Source organism: Mchenga conophoros, linkage group LG20 (assembly GCF_057382185.1).
Source record: "Mchenga conophoros isolate Kocher_MC1m ecotype Shallow Benthic linkage group LG20, M_conophoros_male_GT1.1, whole genome shotgun sequence".
Taxonomy (NCBI): Eukaryota; Metazoa; Chordata; class Actinopteri; order Cichliformes; family Cichlidae; genus Mchenga; species Mchenga conophoros.
The window spans coordinates 25,839,188-25,861,645 of record NC_140545.1 but is presented as its reverse complement, the minus strand read 5'-3'; the positions used below and the strand labels follow the sequence as shown (position 1 = coordinate 25,861,645).

The window sequence follows — 22,458 nt, the reverse complement described above, 5'->3', positions numbered from 1 at the left end:
TCTATATTTGAACTACATTTAAACGTTTAACAAAATTGGTATGAGGAAACATGTTTAATATAACAGGTAATATCAATATTGGAGCAGTCCCAAAACAATCAGATTAAATTTAGGCAAAGAAAGTTACAGTGACAATGTGGCTGCATAATTTTCTTTAGATAACATTTGTGTTGGTAGCTATAGTAAAAAGTGAGCAAAACTCACTGACTATACTGCCCCGCTGATGCTGTTTTCATTTTGACCGTTCTTCTTCCTCCTGTCGGACCCTTAGTGAAACCACAATGCTGCAGTATATGATAACCAGGCTTTCTGTAATGGGTCATTTTATCCGATTGCTGTCCCAGTGTGCAGAACTTGGAAACTTTAGGTTGAGGAAACTAGAAGGTTTCAAGCAAACATCAGAGAAAACTTCTATATTATTATTATTATTATTATTATTATTATGACAATAACAATATAGTTGGAAGACGAAAGTTTTTCTGGACATTTTTAAGAAAAAGGGGGTGGGGGTTCTGTGTTATGTGAATCTCTATCGTCGCTCGTGATTTAACAAAAAAGAGGCGTGGATGTGTTTGTGCGTGGGGTGAGAGAGAAAGAGAGAGAGGGAGTGAGAGAGAGAGCGGCGTCTGTGTCCTATAACAGCTGGTGTCGGGGCGTAATGACCTTTTGTCTCCAGCCGGTCAGGTACGGAGGGAGGGGGGGCGGAGATACTGAAGGAGCAGTTTCATAGCGGACTGGTCCCGGCATCCCGGAGACCAAATGGCCGTGAACCGACAGAGAGGAAGAGTGTGATCTAGGTTTTTCTTTTCTCCCAGTACTAACAGCAGTAAGAGCTGTCTCCATGCTCACATAGGTTAGAAGGGGCAGGAAGCGCTCTTCATCTCTCACGCTCAGTAGCCTACATTTTATCCGTCTGGCAGAAGAATGAGAGAGTCCTGCTGACACCACGGAGAGATACACGCTGAGACCGACTATGGCTGTGGACGGTAAGAGCGCCTACTATTCCCTTTACTAGAGCATCTTACCCATATCCACAGTGGGTATTCATACGGGGCATGAGCTGGTCTCTAACTGTGACTTTATAAGCTACTTTGGGGTTTTCTTTGACACCATATCACATTTGCACCACATCTATTGTTTTTTATAGAACATTTATGATGCTATTTTTGGTAAAGGGAAATAAAAATGCCTTTAAGTAGCAGGAAATGTTTCTATGGAGATTATTTTATATATGTTTTCTTTATTGTGGAATAGCCTCTAGATTTCAACTATCCTCAGGAAAAATAAATGAATAAGTAAATCTGCAAAGTTGTTTCTGACAGGATTTCAGGTAAGAACTTTTCAAAATAAATGTGGATTTAGTCTTCTCTGTCATGTTAAATTTACCTTTGAGAAAAAAGACTTTTAAACTTGCATGTAGTCAAAAATACCCAGCTGTAACGTCCAGTTAAGTAGCCAAAGTCTTTGTTTTACAGGAAAGAAGACTGTATTGGAGGTTCAGTGTTACCTATGGTTTCTTTGTACTTGATTGTATTTGTCCAGCGTCTGGCTCACCTGAATACATTACCAGCTGAAGAATAACAATGATGCTGTATTCTTTGTTATTCATGCTTTTGTTTTGCTGTTACACAAGTATGAAATATGACTTCATCAGTCATGTAAGCACAATAACCCACCCCCATCCTTTCAAAGCACCACCAACCCCACCCCTCACAAAACAGAATTTGTTGCTTTTAGATCTGGATTGAAAGGATGGCATACACTACAAAGAATGGCAATCCATAGCTCTCTCTTTTCTTTTAAATCTGCTGATTGGTCTGATGACTGTTCTTCATTCATTAATTACTGTTTGTTTTATGAAAAGCTAGAAAAGAAACTGATAGTAAACTACAAAAGCCGTTTAGCAGCTTTGTTTTGCTTGGAAACATGACTGAAATTTAGATTTTGCGTATCAAAGTGATGTCTTTAAAAACCAAAATTCCCCTGAAAACATGTTGAAATAAATCCTACCCATTTTTTCCTTTTGTTTTTGTTATGAGGTCACATTTTACGCAGCCTCAGCTCAAAACAAATTTCTCTTTGCAGAGCTCTGATTGTCTTCCCCCCCCCCCCACCCAGCCCACTTACCCTAGCTTCAGGGGACCAAACGAATTAGACATTAATATACTGTGCAAAAAAAGCTCTTCTGTGTTTTTTTTTGAATTGTTTGTACCCTTGTTTTTTGTCCTGCCACTTTCTCTTTCCCGCGCTTGGGTGGTTGGTGTTAGCTCCAGGCTAACTAACTTAAGTGAAGCCTAATCAGAGCCTCTCTTTGCTCAAGGGCAATAATGTGTGTGAGAGCGTTGGTGTAGTGCCAAGTGGGGTTTCCATCTGTCCTCTGTCTACTGAAGCAGGTTAGCTCTTCATTAGCATGATTGCAAGGTGGAGGCTCAGTCAGATATGCATACGTGCATACTGACACATTGGACAATCCATAATTAATCCATAGTTTACTTAAGCATCATTAATTTACTCAGAGCCTTGGGCGCTGATGCCACCCTGACACTGCTGTGCCACTTAAACTTTAATGAATATGGGTCCAAAAAGACTGTATCACTGCTTGAAGACATGCATGGGGATGACTATACAGCTAGGAAACGATATCAGACTTACTAACATCTGCAATAAGTTATAGGGCACGGATACTTATTTAACAAGATTTTGTCTCTTATTTAAAACTTTTAGAAAGAAAGTTTAAGAGTCTATTTGAGGAATTTAGATAATTGTTAACCGAGTTTACATCCAATTTGTGAACTGTGATTACTTTCAGTTGGGTACGTACAGAACCAAAGCGACACTGACTGATAATGCATTGCATTGATTTTCATATGCCAGGAGACTTTAGTGTTATTGTGAGGTAGGCTCTCGGCAACCGGCCTGTGACACTATCATTTACAAGAGCTGATCTGCATTTTAAATGGTATAATAGACATTTTGCTTCATCTTCATGTAAATTGCTGAGGGAATTACATTTTTCTCCTTGCTGCCTGCTGCACAGCAAGTCAAGCTATATAATTATATTCCCCTCTACGTTAGGCAATTCCGATTTGATGAAATTCATCAGATGTTTGCTTAAATCATCCAGGACATCTGGCTCTGTTGTCATATCTGAGATAAGCAGCCATACAAATGATCCAAGTGGGCCACTGTGCCGTCCAGTGCTCATTGTTTAGGATGAGCAGGATTTTTTTTTCTCCAGAGGAGAGGACAGCAGGCTTCATCCCATGTTCACATTAGCGATAGACATGGGGGCAACCCAGTGTGTGTCCTCCAAAAGGCAAGCCTGGCCAAGCCCAGCAGCAGCATATCCAAAGATTTTGGGCCAGGATAGAGCATTCCAGCATGGTTTCCATCCATCCATAATACAGCGAGACATAAGCACACACACTCAGACATACAAAAAAAAAAAGCCAAAAGCCATGCCCACACCACCAACCTGACAGGCCCACACAGAGACAAGCGCACAGCTGGATCTGAATCTATAAACAACACATTTATTTGTGTCTCTCTCTGGGCATGTTGGTAGAAAGCCTGCCAAAGAAGGGTCGATAGTGGCTGTTTGCCATGGTTCATGATGGACACCTACTGTAGGATGGGGGCTTAAACATGAGGAATGTTTGTACTGTAATTTTCTTCTAAAAGACAGACATGCTGCAGCATTATTTTCTTTTAATTACTCTGAAAATGTAGTTCTACCATAAAATAATTCATAAAAATGAACAACTATGGCCTAGTTACACGCTCCTTGAATAATCTATTGTGTTGTCCTTCCTCCAAATGATGGTTAACCCTTTCTTCAAAAGCCCCAAAGCACAAATAAGTAGCGTTTCTTCAGATCAGGTCACACCATTGTGTGCTCATTTGGTTTTAAATGAACTGCCCCTTTCCACTGAGAAGCCAAATATGCACACATGCTTTGGTCAATGCATCCATTTGTGTTTGTATGTGTGAACATGTTGATGAAGCATAAGGGAAGCTAACACCCCTCTGAGTGAGGCGCTGTGGCAGGAGGAGTGTTAGCTGTAAACAGACAAACTTTGTTGTTTTCCTGGTGTGTGCTATATCGCCTGCTAGAGAGTGCATCCATTTGGTGCTGGAGCCAAATGTGTTTGGGGCCTCTGTAGTTGGGTAATATGGTAATGGTGTGCTAACCCTCTCAGCTACAGTGGCATGGAGGGGTTATACAGCAATTTCATGTGTTTATGCTTGTCAGGGAGCGTGCAAGCTGTTAACCTCTTTGCCGTGTCCATCATCATCCCGTGCTTCCTCACAGCAGGAGGGTGTGCCACTCAATATAATGCATGGAGAATCCTCTTTAACACACGCATGCACACACACTCATGCACTCCAGTCATCCATCATCAGCTCTCTGATCCACTGCTGCCCTGCAGCTGCACCTGGTATGAGCATGTGCATTTTAGACTCGCAGAGAGAGGAATAAAGGCTAAATTGACAGAGGGATAGAGGAAACAGGGGGGATGTGTTTGTGCAATCTTGTACAGTAACTGGAATTCCAAGACCACATTAACAAGAGCCCTGAGAAGTTTCCATAAGCTGTTTTATCAGCTGAAGGATATATTATTGTTATTAGTTTCTTCATAGCTTTGGCTACCATTTTTTTCAAGTGATGATATTCTTGTAGCTCACTCAAGAGAATACTGAAATGATTATGTCTGTACATAGTAATGTATGTTTATAATAGAAAGGTTGGGCCATAATTTTGTAGTTTGTCCTTTTCCCACCTTTTTCATATATTGTAGCTAAATCGACTGGATAATATGAAGGAAATGATTATCTCATGAAACATTTGAAATGTTATTTTAAAAGAAAAGTATGATATATGATATGACATCATCATGCTATATGAGAAAAATGAGAAAGTGACCTTTTCATGAGAAAATATTGATATGAGAGTACCAATGAAGCATTTATTATTAGAAAAATATGAGATGTGTATTCAGTCTTAATTTTATTTATTTTTGTCTATAAAGGAAACCTGTAATATCTTTGCATTACTTAAATTTTAACTTTGTTTTTTAAACCAATTCAGCTGCTGATAATTTGATTAGAGATTGTAGTATGTTATTCGAGAAGCCTCAAGTGTCATCCACTATTACGCTCTCCAAAATAATGAGATATTTTTGTACAAAATAATTTTAATTCCTCAATAAGCTTCTTACCCCCTTTTTATATGTTCTTGTTCATAATGATATTTCTGCCTTTCTGGGTCTCATCACTGGTGAGAATAACTTTTGGGCAAAACCACAGACTTTGGTTTTGACTTACTCAGGTAGACTGTGGTGTTTAAATGATGCTCAGTTGGTACTAAGGGGCCCAAAGATTGCCAAGAAAATATTAAATATCCCCCACTCCATTACACCAATGATACAAGGCAGGATGGAATCATCTTTTCATGGTGTATGCACAAAATTTTGACCCTGCCATCCAAATATTGTAGCAGTAATCAAGACTCATCAGACCAGGAAACGTTTTTTATTTCAATTTTCTGTTCTCCAATTGTAGTGAGCCTGTGTGAACTGTACTTTCCTGTTCTTAGCTGACAAACAAGGCATCCAGTATGGTCTTCTGCTGGAATCTGCTGCAGTCTGTTCATTCTCCTTTCTGACACTGATTTGGCCTTTTCACTCAAAGAACTGCTGCTCACTAAATATATTTTCCCTTTTATGGACTTTTCTTTGTAAGCTTTAAAGATGTCTACACAGGAAAATCGCAGTATATCAGCAGTTTCTGAAGCACTTACTAAAAACCTTGATACTGAAAACATGTTTCTTTCCCATTCATTTGAAACTATGCCTAAATGCATTGAGTTGCAGCCACATGATTGTTGATGAGATATTTGTGTTAAAGAGCAGTTGAAGAAGTATACCCAATAAAGTATTAGGCGAGCTCTTGTACTTGTTACGTTAGTAAAGTTTTAGGTAAGTGAACTTCTCTTGGCTTACTGTTTTATAAAAAAAATGTTCAAAGCCCTAAGCCGAGCCAGGGATATATATATGTATTATCATTCAGATGATTTCCCAACATGGCTGCAGGTTGGTAAGACTTCCTTCAAGATGAACTCTGGTAAAACTAGAGAAACATGACTTAAGTTGCACAACTCACTTGGTAATTCAGGGTGAAGCCAGTCGTATTAGTAACACAATATGAAGTTTAGATCAAACTCAGGTATCCATTAGAGCAGGGGTGTCAAACTCAAATACACAGTGGGCCAAAATTCAAAACTGGAACAAAGTCGTGGGCTAACGTTAATATTTATTGAAATATATTTATTCCTCCAGATATAAGAATGAATCTTTTCTTATGGACTCAAACAGGTTTTGCTGAAAAACTGAATATGGAACAAGCAAAGCTTAATACTAAACAATATATATATTAGCTGTATAATACCAGTAGACAAGCTCTGATAGTAATTTGGTATGGCTTCGCGGGCCAAATGTAATTAGGCTGCGGGCCAAATTTGGCCCGCGGGCCAGAGTTTGACACCTATGCATTAGAGTGTTGCTGTTGGTGGAAAACATTTTCTGAGATAATGATGTAGCGGGTTTTTTTGTGGCTCCGTGAGACCAACCGCCAACTGCTTTAACCTCTGACCCGATGTGTAGGACTTAGATGGACTCAGTACGGTTCAGCGGATAAACATTTCTGCTTTAATCCTGCAGGCCTTTCGCAGATTGATGAATGAGTAAAAGAGGAGAAGCCTGTTTCGGGGTAAATAAGTCGCGGATTAACAAGAGCACAGTGCGGTGGATTTCTGAAAGATTCTGTTCTGAGGCGTCACACCTCAACTGTTTTCATTGAGTCTGCCCTGTGCCCTCATTGATACCAATGCCATGCCTGTAATACTCTGCCAGATGACAAGGCCTCACCTTTCCCAAATTCTTGTCCTGGCTCCAACTTTTCTCCCGCCTCTCCCCCCTCACTGCTTCCTTTCTCTATCCTCTTGCTGAATTAAAGTGCGCACAGGCCCATATCCAATTTCTGTATTTTAATTAGCCTTCTGCACACAGAGAAGGATCAAGGGAGAGGAACTGAAAGGGTGTAGGGACAGAAGAAAAAGAGAGATGTAATTTTTCTGAAGGATTGCACTAATTAGCTTTAATTTCATACAGTGGTTGTATCCCCCATGCATCACTCTGTTGTTACTTACAGACTTAACTCACTGTATTTTCCCTCACTCGCATACTTGATCAATTTAATTACTGAATTTTGGCTGTTGTGATAAAGCATCTGTGTAGTTTTATTTTTGACCATTATTGCGGTAGTTCAGTTGTAATGACTCGCATTATTGTTTATTTCTGCTCTCCATCATTACCATCGGTCCCGAGAAAATGAGATGGCAGCAAACGGGAGGCCATGTTCCACTAATATCTTTGTGTCCTCAGCCTCATCCTTGGCCAGATGTCTTTCAGTCTGCAGTTTCAAGGAGAGCAGTCAACCCCTTTCCCTCAGTCGCTAACTCTCCCATTAGAGTCTGCTAAACAAACAGCCTAATTAAGTGTGGCCTTGTGTGATAGGGTATGCTTGGAGCTTTTTACTCTTTTTTAATAGGTTGGCCTGCTCCTCCTACCAAATGCTGGGGGTCAGTGAAGCTTGTGGAGCAGATTGCCCATTACACCAAATGGCTAATGGCTCCAGCTACACCCTAACAATGCATACCTCCTTGCATAGTCAGGAGCACAAGTCACATCCATTCATCCACTCGAAAAACAATTACATTACTCCTAATAATAACCTAGGAGCGTGTGGCAGGGTCCGTCTGCATGTGAGATGTGTCTTCTACATCGGTTTACGTGTATATATTAAGCCACTGAAGTGTGCTTGCGTGACTTTGAAATTGAACAAGTTTAAATCTCATTCCTCCCGCACCTCTTCCAAAAATAGAAATCAATTTTGTGTTCCGTCTTCCCCTCTTATCAGTCACTTAGCTGTTCCCTCACTTTCTCTGCTCCAGCCTATAAATCACGCTTTTTAATCGCTCTACCTCCATACGGCCCACCTTATGTTGCGCTCCTTTTTCCTTCTGTCCATATTCCACTCTTTCCCTTCCTGCTCTGTTCCCTGATGTGTATGATTACAAAGTTCCTTTGAATATACAGCAACTGGCAGGGTCTATAGCCTCCTCTGGCTGTCACGGTGCTGTTCGAATAGGCCCTCAATTTACCATGTCAATAGGCAGCCAAGTGTCAGCCGAGGTGGAGAGGAAGAGTTGTTTAAATGCAGCTCAACGCACAGTGACTCTCTTTAAGCCAAGCAGTATGCTCTCTAGTTAGCTGCATTTACCCCCACACATTTATACAGTGTTTTATTTCCTAATTTTATATGTTCTCAATATATCTTTCTCAAATGCACTTAATTTCCACTTCCTTTTCATCATCTTTAAAGAGATTTTTGGAAACATTCCTGTCTGGCTCTTCTCTCTTCCCTATGGTACCTCTCTGAAGTTACATTAAAAAGAAGCCCCTCCCCAGCCACGTCAGTTCGACAATTCTTTGCATGTTCATTGAACATGTGACATTTTCACTTCACAAACTTTTTTTTTGTATTTCCTTTTTTCACTCCCATGCTTACCAAACCCAAGGGAAGCTCTGGCTGATGAAAAAGCCATATGGCGCTATCGAAAAGTGCCTCAGACCATGGAAAATACACATTACAGTGATTTATAACATGCTCGAAATGCACTGATAAATGTGAGTAGTTTAATATGACATTCAGGTTCCCGTTTGTGTGTACATGTGATCCGATTTTCTGCAATTAAGTCACAAATAAGAACTGACTTTAACGTCCAAGCCCAGGAGATGTCTGGAGGCTGAAAAGAAGAAATTCTGTAATTTTAGCTTGAATGTAACCCACTTTTCCTCATGTGGCCCTTCTTGACTTCTTAAGTGATTCATTCTCAAAAAGAGATTGGGGCTATTATGTCAAAGGCAATCTCTCATACGGCACATAAAGATCATGTGTTGAAAAAAAATGTTTCTATCTGCGCTTGATTTTGAAACAAAATCTTCTTAGATTCTTACCTGTCTTGTATTATTTCCACTTCTAGCCCTGGTTCTCTATTAATTTGTGGTCGTTTTGATCCTTTACTTTGATCGCTGACATCACATGGTGGAAACACTGGGCTTTAGCGTGGCACTCTTTGTGTACAATACTACGCTTTTAAGTGATTGCACCCTTTTGACCTGATTTAGTTGAATCCACTGAGACATGCGGCTGTTGCAACTTATCCTTAGATTAGGATGGATGTGTCTCGTAAGAGTTATAGATAGGCAATCACTTTCAGCAGCCTCTAAGTGCTGTATTGGTCATAATGGCTGTTAGAGCAAAAGACAAAAATCCTGTAGCTATATATAAAAAAATTTTTAAGCACATAGAACAATCTAAGACTTTTGCAGTTCTTTACAGTTGCTTAAGGGAATAAACAGCAATCAGTTTGTCAGAGTCCAATTATATCTCCCTCAAAACATTTCCTCTCATTCCACTTCATGTGCTTTTGTCCTCCGGTTGTAGTCTTATGCTTTTATAGAATTTTGCTCCAGAAATAGCTGTTATATCAAACTAGGAATGACAGACGTTAAAATGGAACCAGGACCAAACTATTGTCGTGGGAGGCAGCCGAGGTTACGGCGCTGTCAGTCAGAGTTAGTGGGGGCGGGCTCTAAGCTGTCATCCCAGTGTGTCGGTCTCGCCCTACATATCAGGTCACTGGTGCTCTGCAGGCTTTGGATCTCGGTAGAAGCAGACACACACAGAGATGCACATACACTACTTTTAGGGATATAGCTATGTGGGGTATTGTATATACAGTATTTTTTTCTTCCTTCCACTTGTGTGTGCACAGCACGTTTGCACTGATGGGCCGAGTCACCGAGTCTGGAACAATGCTGGAAATAAAAACTGACACAAGTCAGGAATAATTCTTGTAAGAAAGTCCCTGCCTTCAGTGGATTTTCGAAATGGATGACGAGATGAAACAGATCTGACCAACAGATTTGACCAAAAAAAAAAAAAACTGATTTAAATTTCTCTGCAATGACTGAGAGAAGAGAAAAGCACAGCCAGTAAATGTAGGGATATCATGTGAGATGGGTTTGAGGTGCACTAATTTGACAGAAAGTGATGTAATTAAGGTCTGTATAATAAAACTCTTCTCTCCCAGCCTGTCTCATCTAAAGTGAAAATGGTAGACAATCAGCCAGTGCATTAACATCAATAGATGTGATGGCACAGAGATAGGGCTGTGTGTGTATGTCTGGGAGATATAACGCAAAAGAAGCAAAATGGGTCACTCACGCTTGTGCCATTAATGCCCTATTGTTAGTGTGATGTATCTGTGGAACAACTAGTGTTTATTTGTGTGTGTGTGTGTGTGTGTGTGTGTGTGTGTGTGTGTGTGTGTGTGTGTGTGTGTGTGTGTGTGTGTGTGTGTGTGTGTGTGTGTGTGTGTGTGTGTGTGTGTGTGTGTGTGTGCATTCGTATAAGTGTCTGGCTGTGACATCTGAGTAGCTGGGTAATAATATGAAAATGGTTCAGTAAAGTACAAGAGAGCGTAGCGCTGGTTTGGCACTGCAGTTTTGGAACGCAATTACTGAAACTACTGAGACTGTAGTTTCAGTAATTGTAACACTTCTGACCAAGAAGCACTGGTGTTGGCGCTTAACAAGCATACACGCACACACGGGGGTGATTAATTGGCTGGTTTCTGAGAGGAGCCCAGAGCAGTTTCTGCTTCTCTATGAAACATCTGGCATCATTAGAAGCCAACATTAGGGAGTTATCAATAGAGAGCTGATAGTGTTTGAAAACCTGTTATTTACGGAGCTTTGTGGTGCATTAGCCACGGAAATGGGCACAAAGACAACTTACCAAGCTCGAAAAAGATATTTGTTTGAGTAAATGCTTTAAAAAAATAGCCTGAAGTGTCTAATTAGTGTAACAACATGTGTTAGTGCACCTCAATTTGACCTCTTACCGGAAGCTTTACTCTTAGTTCTAACCAATGCCCTTTCCCTCTCTCTGGAATTCAACATGTGTCCTTCTCACTTGGATTCACTTCATCTAGGCGGCTCTCCCATTTCTTTTTTTTGTCTCTTGTTCCCACCTTTGATGCACTGATTTAATATTTGGGTTTGCTACCTGTCCAATTCAAGCCCAAAAATCTAGATAGGATATCTGTGACTATGAGGCAATCCACTGGCACGATCTATTCAATTCAGTTCTATGTTATTGTGCGTTTGCTTTGCCACTGAGCTGCAGCTAGCGGCAAAGCTAAGGTAGAATGGAGCTAATGACAGACAGAGAGCAGTTTGGAGGCACATCACGAAGCTACAACAATATATTTGAACTCAGCCACAGCCAAGATATCAGTATCAGACTGGACCAGGAAAAAGCTGGATCAGGCAATCCCTACTTTTGTAGACACCATCAAGTCTTAGTCTAGAAAACTTTTTTTTCTTTTTGTTTTTTTGTAATTTTTTTGCAATGCTATTCTTTTTTTCTTTTTTTTTTCTTTTTAAAGTGCCTGCTCTTATAAACACTAGGCATAATTGCAACCATAGATGGATATACACTCTTAGAGAAAACAGCCATGGTTATAAAAGTGCAAAAATATCTGTGTTAGATTGCAGAGGCAAAGCAGGAGACAAACAGGAGAGACATTTTCTCTCGGTGCCGAGATGGATCAATGAACTCATCACACACTAGGACAGCTGACTGTCAGCACACAATATCCTCAACATATTTCCATTTGTTTTGCAATTTTCGAGTAGGGCCATGCTTTAGCACTATATTTTTGAATAGACGTGAGGGGTAATTTGACCTGCATATGCCTATCCACTCGATGTCATCCTCAGTCATGCTGGTTACCATGATTGTTGCAGATTCACTAAATTACTTTGAACTGAATAATTAAACTGAGCTTGCACTTCAGTAACTCACAGGCGATGTGGGTGTTTTCCATTATCACACTGTATAAATTAGTGTAACTTATAGCTGAAGTGGAATTCAGCTTAAGGGGCACAATGACTTTATTGGATGGAGCTTAAGTTTACATGACACTCATGTAACAAAAATTCTTCAGGACTATTTTTGTTTTAATCTTTTATATTTATAGCTTATAGAAACAAAAAAACAAGTTTCTCACAATATAAATTCTGAGTTTGAATAAATTATTGTTCAAATAGTATAAATACCTTGTGTCTCTTGGTTTAGCTCAGTATGTGTAATCACAGTCATGGGAAGACAGTTGATTTGATGGTGTTGGAATTAAATAATTTTCTAGATGATAATCATGACAGTCAAAAGGAGGGTAAGACACAGAAGATCATTGCTTCGAGAACTCAGGGAAGTTTCACAAGGAGCGGTCTGATGCTGGTGTCAGAACATCAAAGGCCACCATACACTGACATCTTTGGAATAGAGGCAACGGCTTAAGCATTTTTAATGTCAAACTACACCCAAATGAACGACAATATCTTACCTGCGCTAAGGAGTAAAAGAACTCGATTGTTGGTCGCTGGTCCTCTTTACAGATAAAAGTAAATTTTGTGTTACAATTGAAAATCAAAGTCATAGAGAGACACAGAAGCCAAGGGTTTTGATGTAGTGTGTGTACGTGCTGCAATGTGATGGTGTTGCTGCAGGACTACGGTGTTTTATCAAGTCCAGAGAAACATAGCTGTCTGCCTGGAGATTTTAGAGCACTTCATGGTTCCATGTGCTGGCAAGTTTTATGGTGATGCTGACTTCCTTTTCCAGCAGGTGTTAGCGCCTGCCCTCAGTGCCAAAACCAAATTGTTTGTTGATCGTGTGTGGTTGATTGGTTGGCCAACTCGTTTGAACTGAACACCAGTGAGAATTTACTGTATGGGGTATTGTGAGGAGGAAGAGGAGACCAGCACACCTGATCAAACAGATGAGCTTGTCAGAGCTAGATATTTCTAAACAGTCAGTTCTTTATTGACGGAAATATTCAAGTAAAATGAGTTGCTCTATTGGAGGTAAGATGGCGCCGGTGAGGTCGGCTGCCGTCACGACTGCTCCGACCACTTTTTCTTTGTCTTTGTTTTTTAAGTTAGTTTTCAGCGTTTCTAAATCGGCAAAATCACCACCATTGGGTACATTAGGTATGACAGTGACACTCTTGTTTCTATTGGTTTACAATGTACTCACAAGTCGAAGTTTTTAACTCCGGATCCGAGCTGGCCGAGTGAGATCTTGAGGGAGAACAAAGGGAAGCGGCGGCGGCCTAGAGGGAAGCGAGCCGGCGTCAGGAACAGGCTGAGAGCTCGTGCACACCGCACACCTCTGCCTAGCATCCTGCTCGCCAACGTCCAGTCACTGGAGAACAAGCTTGACGACCTCAGGGCCAGGGTAAAGTTCCAGAGAGACATTCGGGACTGCAATCTCCTCTGCTTCACCGAGACATGGCTGAACCCAGCGGTGCCGGACCACGCCATCCAGCCGGCCGAGTTCTTCTCGGTTCACCGCATGGACAGGACACGGGACTCGGGGAAGTCAAGGGGAGGCGGCGTGTGTTTAATGGTGAACAACAACTGGTGCAACAGTGCGAACGTTGTTCCTCTCACACGCTCCTGCACACCAAATCTGGAACTACTGTCCATCATGTGTCGTCCTTTTTATCTACCTCGGGAATTTACATCGGTCATTATAAGTGCCGTTTATATTCCATCACAAGCGGACACGGTCACCGCCTTATGCGAGCTGCATGAGGCACTCACACAGCACCAGACACAACACCGGGACGCTGCGCTTATTGTGACGGGGGACTTTAATAGCGCCAACCTCAAACGCGCAGTGCCGAACTTTTATCAACACATCTCCTGCCCCACCAGAGGTGAAAGGACACTGGACCACTGCTACACTACGGTCAAGGACGGCTACAAGGCACAATCCCGCCCTCCTTTTGGCAAATCTGATCACGCCGCCATCTTCCTCATCCCAAAATACAAACAAAGGCTGAAACAGGAAGTTCCGGTTCAGAGGAAGGTCGCGCGCTGGACGGATCAATCGGTGGCCGTGTTACAGGACGCACTCGATGACGCAGACTGGGGCATGTTCAGAAACAGCTCCGATGATGATGTCAACGTGTTTACGGAAGCGGTTGTGGGATTCATCGGGAAACTAGCGGATGATACCGTGGAGACAAAGACTATCACAACGTTTCCCAACCAGAAGCCGTGGGTGGATAAAACCATCCGCGACGCTCTGAGATCCCGCACCGCTGCCTACAACACGGGACTCATGACGGGGGACATGGACCCGTACAAAGCCGCGTCATATAACGTGCGGAGGGCGGTGAAAGAGGCGAAGCAGTGCTACGGGAGGAAACTAGAGTCACAACTCCAACAGAGTGACTCTAGGAGCCTGTGGCGGGGACTAAGGACAATAACGGACTATAAAGCACCAACAACCGGTATGACGAACGCGGCCGTGACTCTGGCAGACGAGCTGAACACTTTCTATGCTCGCTTCGAGGCTGCAGCTAAGGACTCCAACAATGCTAGTGTTAGCGGCGCTAACGGCTGCAGACAGGAAGATACTGCCAGCACCGGAAACGTGCTCGTCATCTCCGAGCATGAAGTAAGGAGAGCCTTCAAGAGAGTGAACACCAGGAAAGCAGCAGGACCAGACGGCATCCCAGGTCGTATCCTCAGAGACTGCGCATACCAGCTAGCTCCTGTGTTCACTGAGATATTCAACATCTCTCTATCTCAGTCGGTGATCCCCACATGATTCAAAGAGTCCATCATTGTTCCTGTCCCGAAGAAACCCCACCCTGCTTCTCTCAATGACTATCGCCCTGTAGCCCTCACCTCAGTAGTGATGAAGTGCTTTGAACGCCTGGTCAGAGACTTCATCATTTCTTCACTACCAGACACACTGGACCCACTACAGTTCGCTTACCGTCCAAATCGTTCCACAGACGATGCCATCTCTCATCTCCTCCACACATCACTCACTCACTTGGACACTAGAAGGGGGAATTATGTTAAAATGCTCTTCATAGACTACAGCTCTGCATTTAACACCATAATTCCCTCCACACTCACCACCAAGCTGGAGCATCTGGGACTCAGCTCATCTATGTGTCTGTGGATCTCCAACTTCCTAACTGGCAGACCACAGGCAGTAAGGATGGGCGGACATGTCTCAGCCTCCACCACTCTCAGCACTGGAGCCCCCCAGGGGTGTGTTCTGAGCCCCCTGCTGTACTCTTTGTACACATATGACTGTGTGGCCACTACCAGCTCCACCACCATCATCAAGTTTGCTGACGACACCGTCGTGGTGGGCCTGATCTCTGATAACAACGAGACGGCCTACGTGAAGGAGATTAGGAATCTGGAGAACTGGTGCCAGAGGAACAACCTCCTTCTAAACGTCAGTAAGACAAAGGAGCTGATAGTGGACTTCAGCACTAAGCAGGAGAGGAACTACCAGACCCCCGTCATCAACGAGTGCCCAGTGGAGAGAGTGGACAGCTTCAAATACCTCGGAGTTCACATCACGCAGGACCTGTCATGGTCCTGTCACATCAACACCGTGGTGAAAAGGCCCGTCAGCGTCTCTACCACCTCAGACGCTTGAGAGACTTCCAACTGCCCTCCAAGGTGCTCAGGAACTTTTACTCCTGCACCATAGAGAGCATCCTGACGGGAAACATCTTAACCTGGTTCGGGAACAGCACCATGCAGGACAGACGAGCTCTACAGAGGGTTGTGCGGTCAGCTGAGCGCACCATCCGCTCCGAGCTCCCTGACCTGCACTCAATCTACAGCAGGCGGTGCCGGACCAAGGCCAGGAAGATCGTGAAGGACCTCAGCCATCCCAACAACAGACTGTTCTCTCTGTTGAGGTCAGGAAAGCGATTCCGCTCCCTGAAGACCAACACAGAGAGACAGAGGAGGAGCTTCTTCCCGCAGGCGATACGGTCTCTCAATCACACCACCACACAGTACTGACCCACACATACAGTTCTTACACACACTGGACATTCTGGACATTGTTTCACTTCATTACTTAAATCACGCTGCTGTTATTGTGTATATGCTGCTGTTATTGTGTATATATTTATTTATATTTCTCATACATTCTTATATAGTTCTATATTGTGTATTTTGTTGTACAGTTATTTTATTTTCAACTTTAATTTATATATTTTATCTTATTCTCCCAGTTAAATTTACCCTTCATTCTAATTTGTGTTGTACAGTTATTTCATTTTTAACCTTAATTTATATTTTATTCCTTCCTAGTTAAATTTACCCTTTTTAATTTTTCATATTTATTTCCTATCTTATTCATAGCCTTTTCCTTTTTTGTTTTCTTTAGGTCACGAGCAGTTGTCCAAGCATTTCACTACATATCGTACTGTGTATGACTGTGTACGTGACAAATAAAATTTGAATTTGAAATTTGAATTTGGTGATTTCCATTAGTGTGATTGAAGTACTCTGGTAATATTCATATTTACCTTTCTATCTCACTTTTGCATGACGCTAATTTAAAGCCACTGAAGCTATACAGCACAAGGTTTTAATCTGGTTAGTTTGTTTCAATACATGACAACTGTATGCAATAATTCAAATGATGGTGCACAATTTGGTTTGCTTTTGTCAGGATACTATGGGTATATGTTTGAGTTGCCTGGCTGCTGCTCCAGTCCTTCCTGGTTTAAGTAAAAGAGGAAGCTGAGGGCAGAGCTGGTTTAAGTGCAGAGGCCAACAAATGGACTTAACCATCTGGTGACCACACAGGAGAATGGGGTGTCCTCTTGCAATGTGTTTAGCTATTGTGTCTGTGGTTTTTCCCTTTGATGTTTAAAATGGTTTATTCAGTTACTATATAAGTTGCTAAGTATTTTTTGAGTAGAATTTTGTTTTCTTGTTTTCTTTGTTTGACATCTTTTATGGGCCCACTTAGTCCTTAAAATAGTTTGTTTCCATTACTGTAAATTTTTGTAGTAACGTCTTTTTTGGGGTATAATAAAACCCATCTTTTGAAGATTACACCTGTGCCTGTACATTCTTGGCTGATTGGTCCCTTATTTATTAGTTATATGCCATAATCAACAATTTCTTTTTTAAAAAAGAGAGAATATTTCACTTGATATGTTACTTCACTTGAATACAGAATAATTTACTGTTTTGAATGAAATTACAAAAACAGAATACATTTTTCATGATATTCTACCTCTTTGAGATGCACTAGTATGAGCTCAATGTTATAAGTGAAACAAACCAAAGGAAAATGCATCAAAAGAACCGTGCATAGTGCAGGTTGTGTAGGCAGGCAAAGGCACCCTCATCTATGGGGCAGGTGAAATGAAAAGAATACTGAATTCTAGGCAGATGTTGTGCATTACGGCCTGTACTTGGCTTGACACTGAGGCAATTCTGCAACACTAACAACACAGAGCACGACAGCAGAGAATTTGGTTTCTTCTCAAGATATTATTACTATTGTAGCTGTGGATTTCAGCCCATTCAATTACACTGCCTCTCTATGAAATGCAATATAAATATTATCCATGTGCTTCTGTTTCTCAGTTTCAGGGAGGGTGACGGTAAATGAGGATTTTCAGCACAGGCTTGAACCTTGACAGTTTTATTTCCTCCACCAATGCATATGTGATAATTGCAGTTTGAGTGTGTGTGTGTGTGTGTATGTGTGTGTTTATTTGTCAGCAAGACTACATAGAACCACTAATCCAAATGCCATAAAACAGGGACTGTTTATTATGCGTTATAATACACAGTCTGAAAATTGAAGTGCAACTCCACGACTTTGCTTTTATTTTGACATTTTGGTTTTGGACCTTTTAGAGCTGCTAGTAGGAGATGGAGAGAGACATTTCCATCTACTGCCAATCTCTAGACATGACACTGATGTCAATTCATTCCTAGAAAGGAAACTAAGAGAATGCATGCAATTTCAAACTGCTGAATAATGCCCATAAGAAGAAGGGAAGGCAAGAAATGAAATAGGTACAAAGTGTGTGTTTTGGAGTAAAGGATTAAGAGGAGAGAAAGTAGAAAGGTACCCCGGGGATCTTTGGCCCTGACAAGAAACTCCTGCTGAGACTTTATTAGATTTGGTGTGTGTATTTTTCTGCATGTGTACATAGAGGTGGTGCAGAGATTTGATTCCTTTCCCCTTTTTTATTCCAAACTACCCGCTATGTATCAGCTGCTGCGGAAGCTATTTGAGTGAGCAAGAACAAGTGTGTGTGCATGTGCGTGTGTGTGTGTGTGTGTGTGTGTGTGTAGAAGAGCAGTAATTGGCATGTCCACCTGACTGAAAGGCCTGGGCGAAGTGGCAGTGCCGGAGTGGAGCTGATAACATGGCAATTAGGCTGCGAGAGACAGACCCCCAATCAGCTCAACATGGTACAGAGACTTACAGAGACAGGTGGGACTACAAGGACCGACAGAGACCAGAGAATGGGCGAGTGCCCCCAGGTGTGAGCTAATTTGTCATGCTGCTATACTGAAATCAAGCAAGCTCCGCGAGGGCTTCTGCCAAGCTATCCGTACAGGATGGCGCAGGCAGACAGCTCACGTTCACGCAGAAAACACCTGCTGCGGCTGCTGACGAAAACCTTGGTTTTATTGCGTCTTTTTAAAACTCAAATGGCACACTTTAAAAGGATGAAGAAAGCGGGCAAAGGTTTACATGCTCTGTGTCTCACTACTAATGCACAGATAAAAAAAGAGGAGAGTAATTTCATGGCTGTGTCTGATTGTTTTTGCCAGTGGTTCTTTCTGTCTTTCTTTCTTTCTTTCTTTCTTTCTTTCTTTCTTTTTTTTTCTCCTTTCCCTCCCCTCCAGGAAAGATTAGAAGAAGCCTCCTGGATCGCATCACATGAGCATTGCAACAAACTTTTAAAACTTCAAAGCGCTGAGTTATATTTCAGTTGGCAGACAGAAGTGTTAACACTATCACCGCCTCTATTGCTGAGTTTCTAATCATTCATGCTGCTTGCAAACTAACTCCCTGTCTGGAGCCTTCAGTCTCGACCCATCTATCTCAGCTCCAGATTCATTGGCACATTTTCCTTTTCGCCTCACTGTGCTCTTTTGTCTTTCTCTGTTTACCTCTTAGCTTCTGCAGAGCATTAACTTTTATCTCTTTTTCCCCCCCACACCAGCTCTCCACTCTTTTGATAAGCCTACTCCCCCCTCCTCTTTATCATCTTTTATCCCCTCATCCTGGCGTCTTTGTATGGATTCAGGGATGGTGTAGAGCAGATTATCAACTAATGCTCACAATGGTCATTTATTCACCTCTTTGTTTGCAAATCCTCTGGTGTTCAATAACCTTTGTGTTTATTTATGCAGAATAGTGTGTGTGTGTGTGTGTGTGGGTGTGCTTGTACATTGTGTGTTATTGAATGGTTATTATGGCCACGCTATGCTCCGATGTTTCCTCTCTAATATGTGGCGAAGGCTTCATGAGTGCTGACATACATAAGCAAAAGCGGGGTTTGTGTGACAGTAAAGCTTTAAGGACACTCAATAACATATTGAGTACTGAACCCAGACCGCAGTGTGAGTGCACTGCATTGATTTACAGACCACATGACAATCACAAATAAGTGCGGCTCATACTCACCACTGTAGGCCACTGTGTGTGTGTTTATGAGTGGCAGCTTGTGCACAGACTCCCTTGCATCACTCCAGGAGCTTTTAACCCTTGTGGGCGATCGTGGCTCAAGAGTTGGGAGTTCGCCTTGTAATCGGAAGGTTGCAGGTTCGAGCCCCGGCTTGGACAGTCTCGGTCGTTGTGTCCTTGGGCAAGACACTTCACCCGTTGCCTACTGGTGGTGGTCAGAGGGCCCGGTGGCGCCAGTGTCCGGCAGCCTCGCCTCTGTCAGTGCGCCCCAGGGTGGCTGTGGCTACAATGTAGCTTGCCATCACCAGTGTGTGAATATGTGTGTGAATGGGTGGATGACTGGATATGTAAAGCGCTTTGGGGTCCTTAGGGACTAGTAAAGCGCTATATAAAATACAGGCCATTTGTGGATGATCACCACCTCCATATGGAGTTATCGTGTAATAGTATGAAGAGAGGATTTCTCTATGATCAGCAGACAAAGTTTAGCAAATTCCTGCCGGACAGCCTTTCAGGCTATCACTGAAGGTATGTGTGAACTGGGAACTACTACCATACTGCATTTTGCTTTTTCAAATTGCTTCTTTAATTTCAATTTAGAGGAAAAAACAAAACAATAATAACGAGAAAACCTATTAGTCTCATTGCTTGAACCACTTTAGAGTTCATTAGCACGCCATCTGGCTTATAGCTCTTGGTTCCAGTGATAGGCTTAAACTGCTCTTTAAATGAAAAGATAATATTTTGACATTGAGATGAATGCTGCTATTGTTTTGCGATAACCTGTTAAATGACTAATTTCCTGCTGGCTTTATCGAGGACATGGTTGTAAGTTGAGGAGGAAATTGAGTTTTTCAGAGCTTTGATATTTTGCACCCAAGCATCCGTTAATCCACTCACTGAGGATGTTTTGCCACTCAGGGGAACAGCTGTAAACAAACACCGCATGTTTAAGAAGCCAATTTTGTTCTTAGCAGAGACGTTATGTCATTTCATTTCCATCATTATTTTGGATTATTTCCTGTGGCGTAGAGGAGGACGGCACGTTTGACAAACGGTCTCTCTCTGAAACATCTGAAAAAGTGAATTCTAAACATGGAATTAAATCAGCAAAGTGCACAATTCTGGATGGACAGTTCTGCATGTTTGAGTTATAATATTATAACATCTGCCTGGGGATACCACTGCCACTGTCACGAGTATTTGAAAATGTATACCACGCTTTGCTCGGTCTGAGCACCTCAAGTAAATTTTCATGCCTTGTCTAATTTCCCTTGATTAATTTCTAAGTCCTAATGAGGCTAATTTGATTACATTTGTCAAAGCTTTTCACACATTGTGAATGATAGCAGTTGAGTAGATGTGAATAGGCAGATTGATCTGTGTTACCTCTGTAGTTCTTGTTAAATAATATTTTACAAACATGTACATAAACACTGATACTGGTTGCCATGTGACACTTGAGGCTTTAATGGAAAATCACTGATTCATTGTAATGATTACTCTATGGATTCATTATGTAAGTGGATGCCTACTGCAGACTGCCAAAGTGTCATACAGTAAACGGTACATATATGTAGGCCGTATAGGTGAAGTAGTACTAGATCTACAATGTCTTTACTTTCAGTATTTGAAACATTCACATGGTAATGTGATTTCAGTTGCTGGATAGTGTCCTCACATGCCAGCCAGGTCTCTGTCAGCCAGTTCTGACCAATCCACACTCACACAAGCTTGATGATGTATGAATGCTGTATACTATTAATATCACACCCTTTTGTTACTTGCCATCTGGCATTTGGTGCAAGGCGGTTAATGTACACTGAGTTTTTCACTGAAAATGGCTAATGACTCAGAGGATAATTTTCTGTAGTTAATTACTACAACCAACCCGCTTGCTACAGTCTTACTGTAGTTGCCTTTATGTTAGGATCTTTTCCATTTTATAATGTAAAGGGAACTACATATGGTCAAAGTTTGAAATAAAGAGGTCAGGCCAGGATTCAGACTGTTTCTTATTCTTGGGTTAAGTTTATTTTTCAACTCTTGGATTTGTATGATGTCAGAGAGAGTGGATATGCTGTGGGGCCACAGCATGATGATGAGCCACAGGTTTGCAGAAAGGTCAGTATCAGATAAATGAGGATTATTTTTAAAGTGTGAACGATCCAAAGCTACTGCACCACGGCGGAGTCAAGTGTAAAAATACGGGGCTTGAAATGAGACCCATACAACAAGCCCTCTTACCTCAACGACATAATACGTCATAATGTACTCTAGGGCTGCCACAAACGATTATTTTGATAGTCGACTAGTCACCGATTATTTTTGCGATTAGTCGACTAATCAGATCATCATCCATTGGACGTAAAACGTACAGCATATTGCACCAGCAGCATCTGCTCATATATAACTATCATTAGCTTACAGCTTTAAGTGTTTAAGGTCTGTGCTAACTAAAAATAAAGACAAGATGATAGTTTATTAAATTTTAATGAATTTTACAGATTGTTTCGGTGAAGTTTAATAAACTCCTTGCTATCTAAAATATAACAGGACACCGGAGTAAATTCTCGAGCATCTCACACTTCTGATAATCAGTTGTCTGCTTGACGTTTATTCAGCTGTGTAAAAACTATAACTTTAATCTCAGCCAAACCGATTTACTCAGGAACAAATAAAATACAAAAAAAAGCCAAACAATAACATTTTTAAGTTATCTAAGTGACTTATGTATGTTTAACCTGAGTAGCGAAAGAAGGCGGT

General features: G+C 41.7%; 1 protein-coding gene across 1 annotated transcript in view; it reads left to right on the top strand.

Moving 5' to 3' along the window:
* Nucleotides 1-693: 693 nt before the first annotated feature.
* The window catches only part of LOC146550937 (sterile alpha motif domain-containing protein 10-like), a 64,401-nt gene continuing 42,636 nt past the window's right edge, over nt 694-22,458 (top strand). The window contains exon 1 of the mRNA XM_085259525.1: nt 694-986. Within this exon, the coding sequence (XP_085115651.1) occupies nt 974-986 (13 nt within the window). The 5' untranslated portion in view covers nt 694-973. The remainder of the gene's footprint in view (nt 987-22,458) is intronic.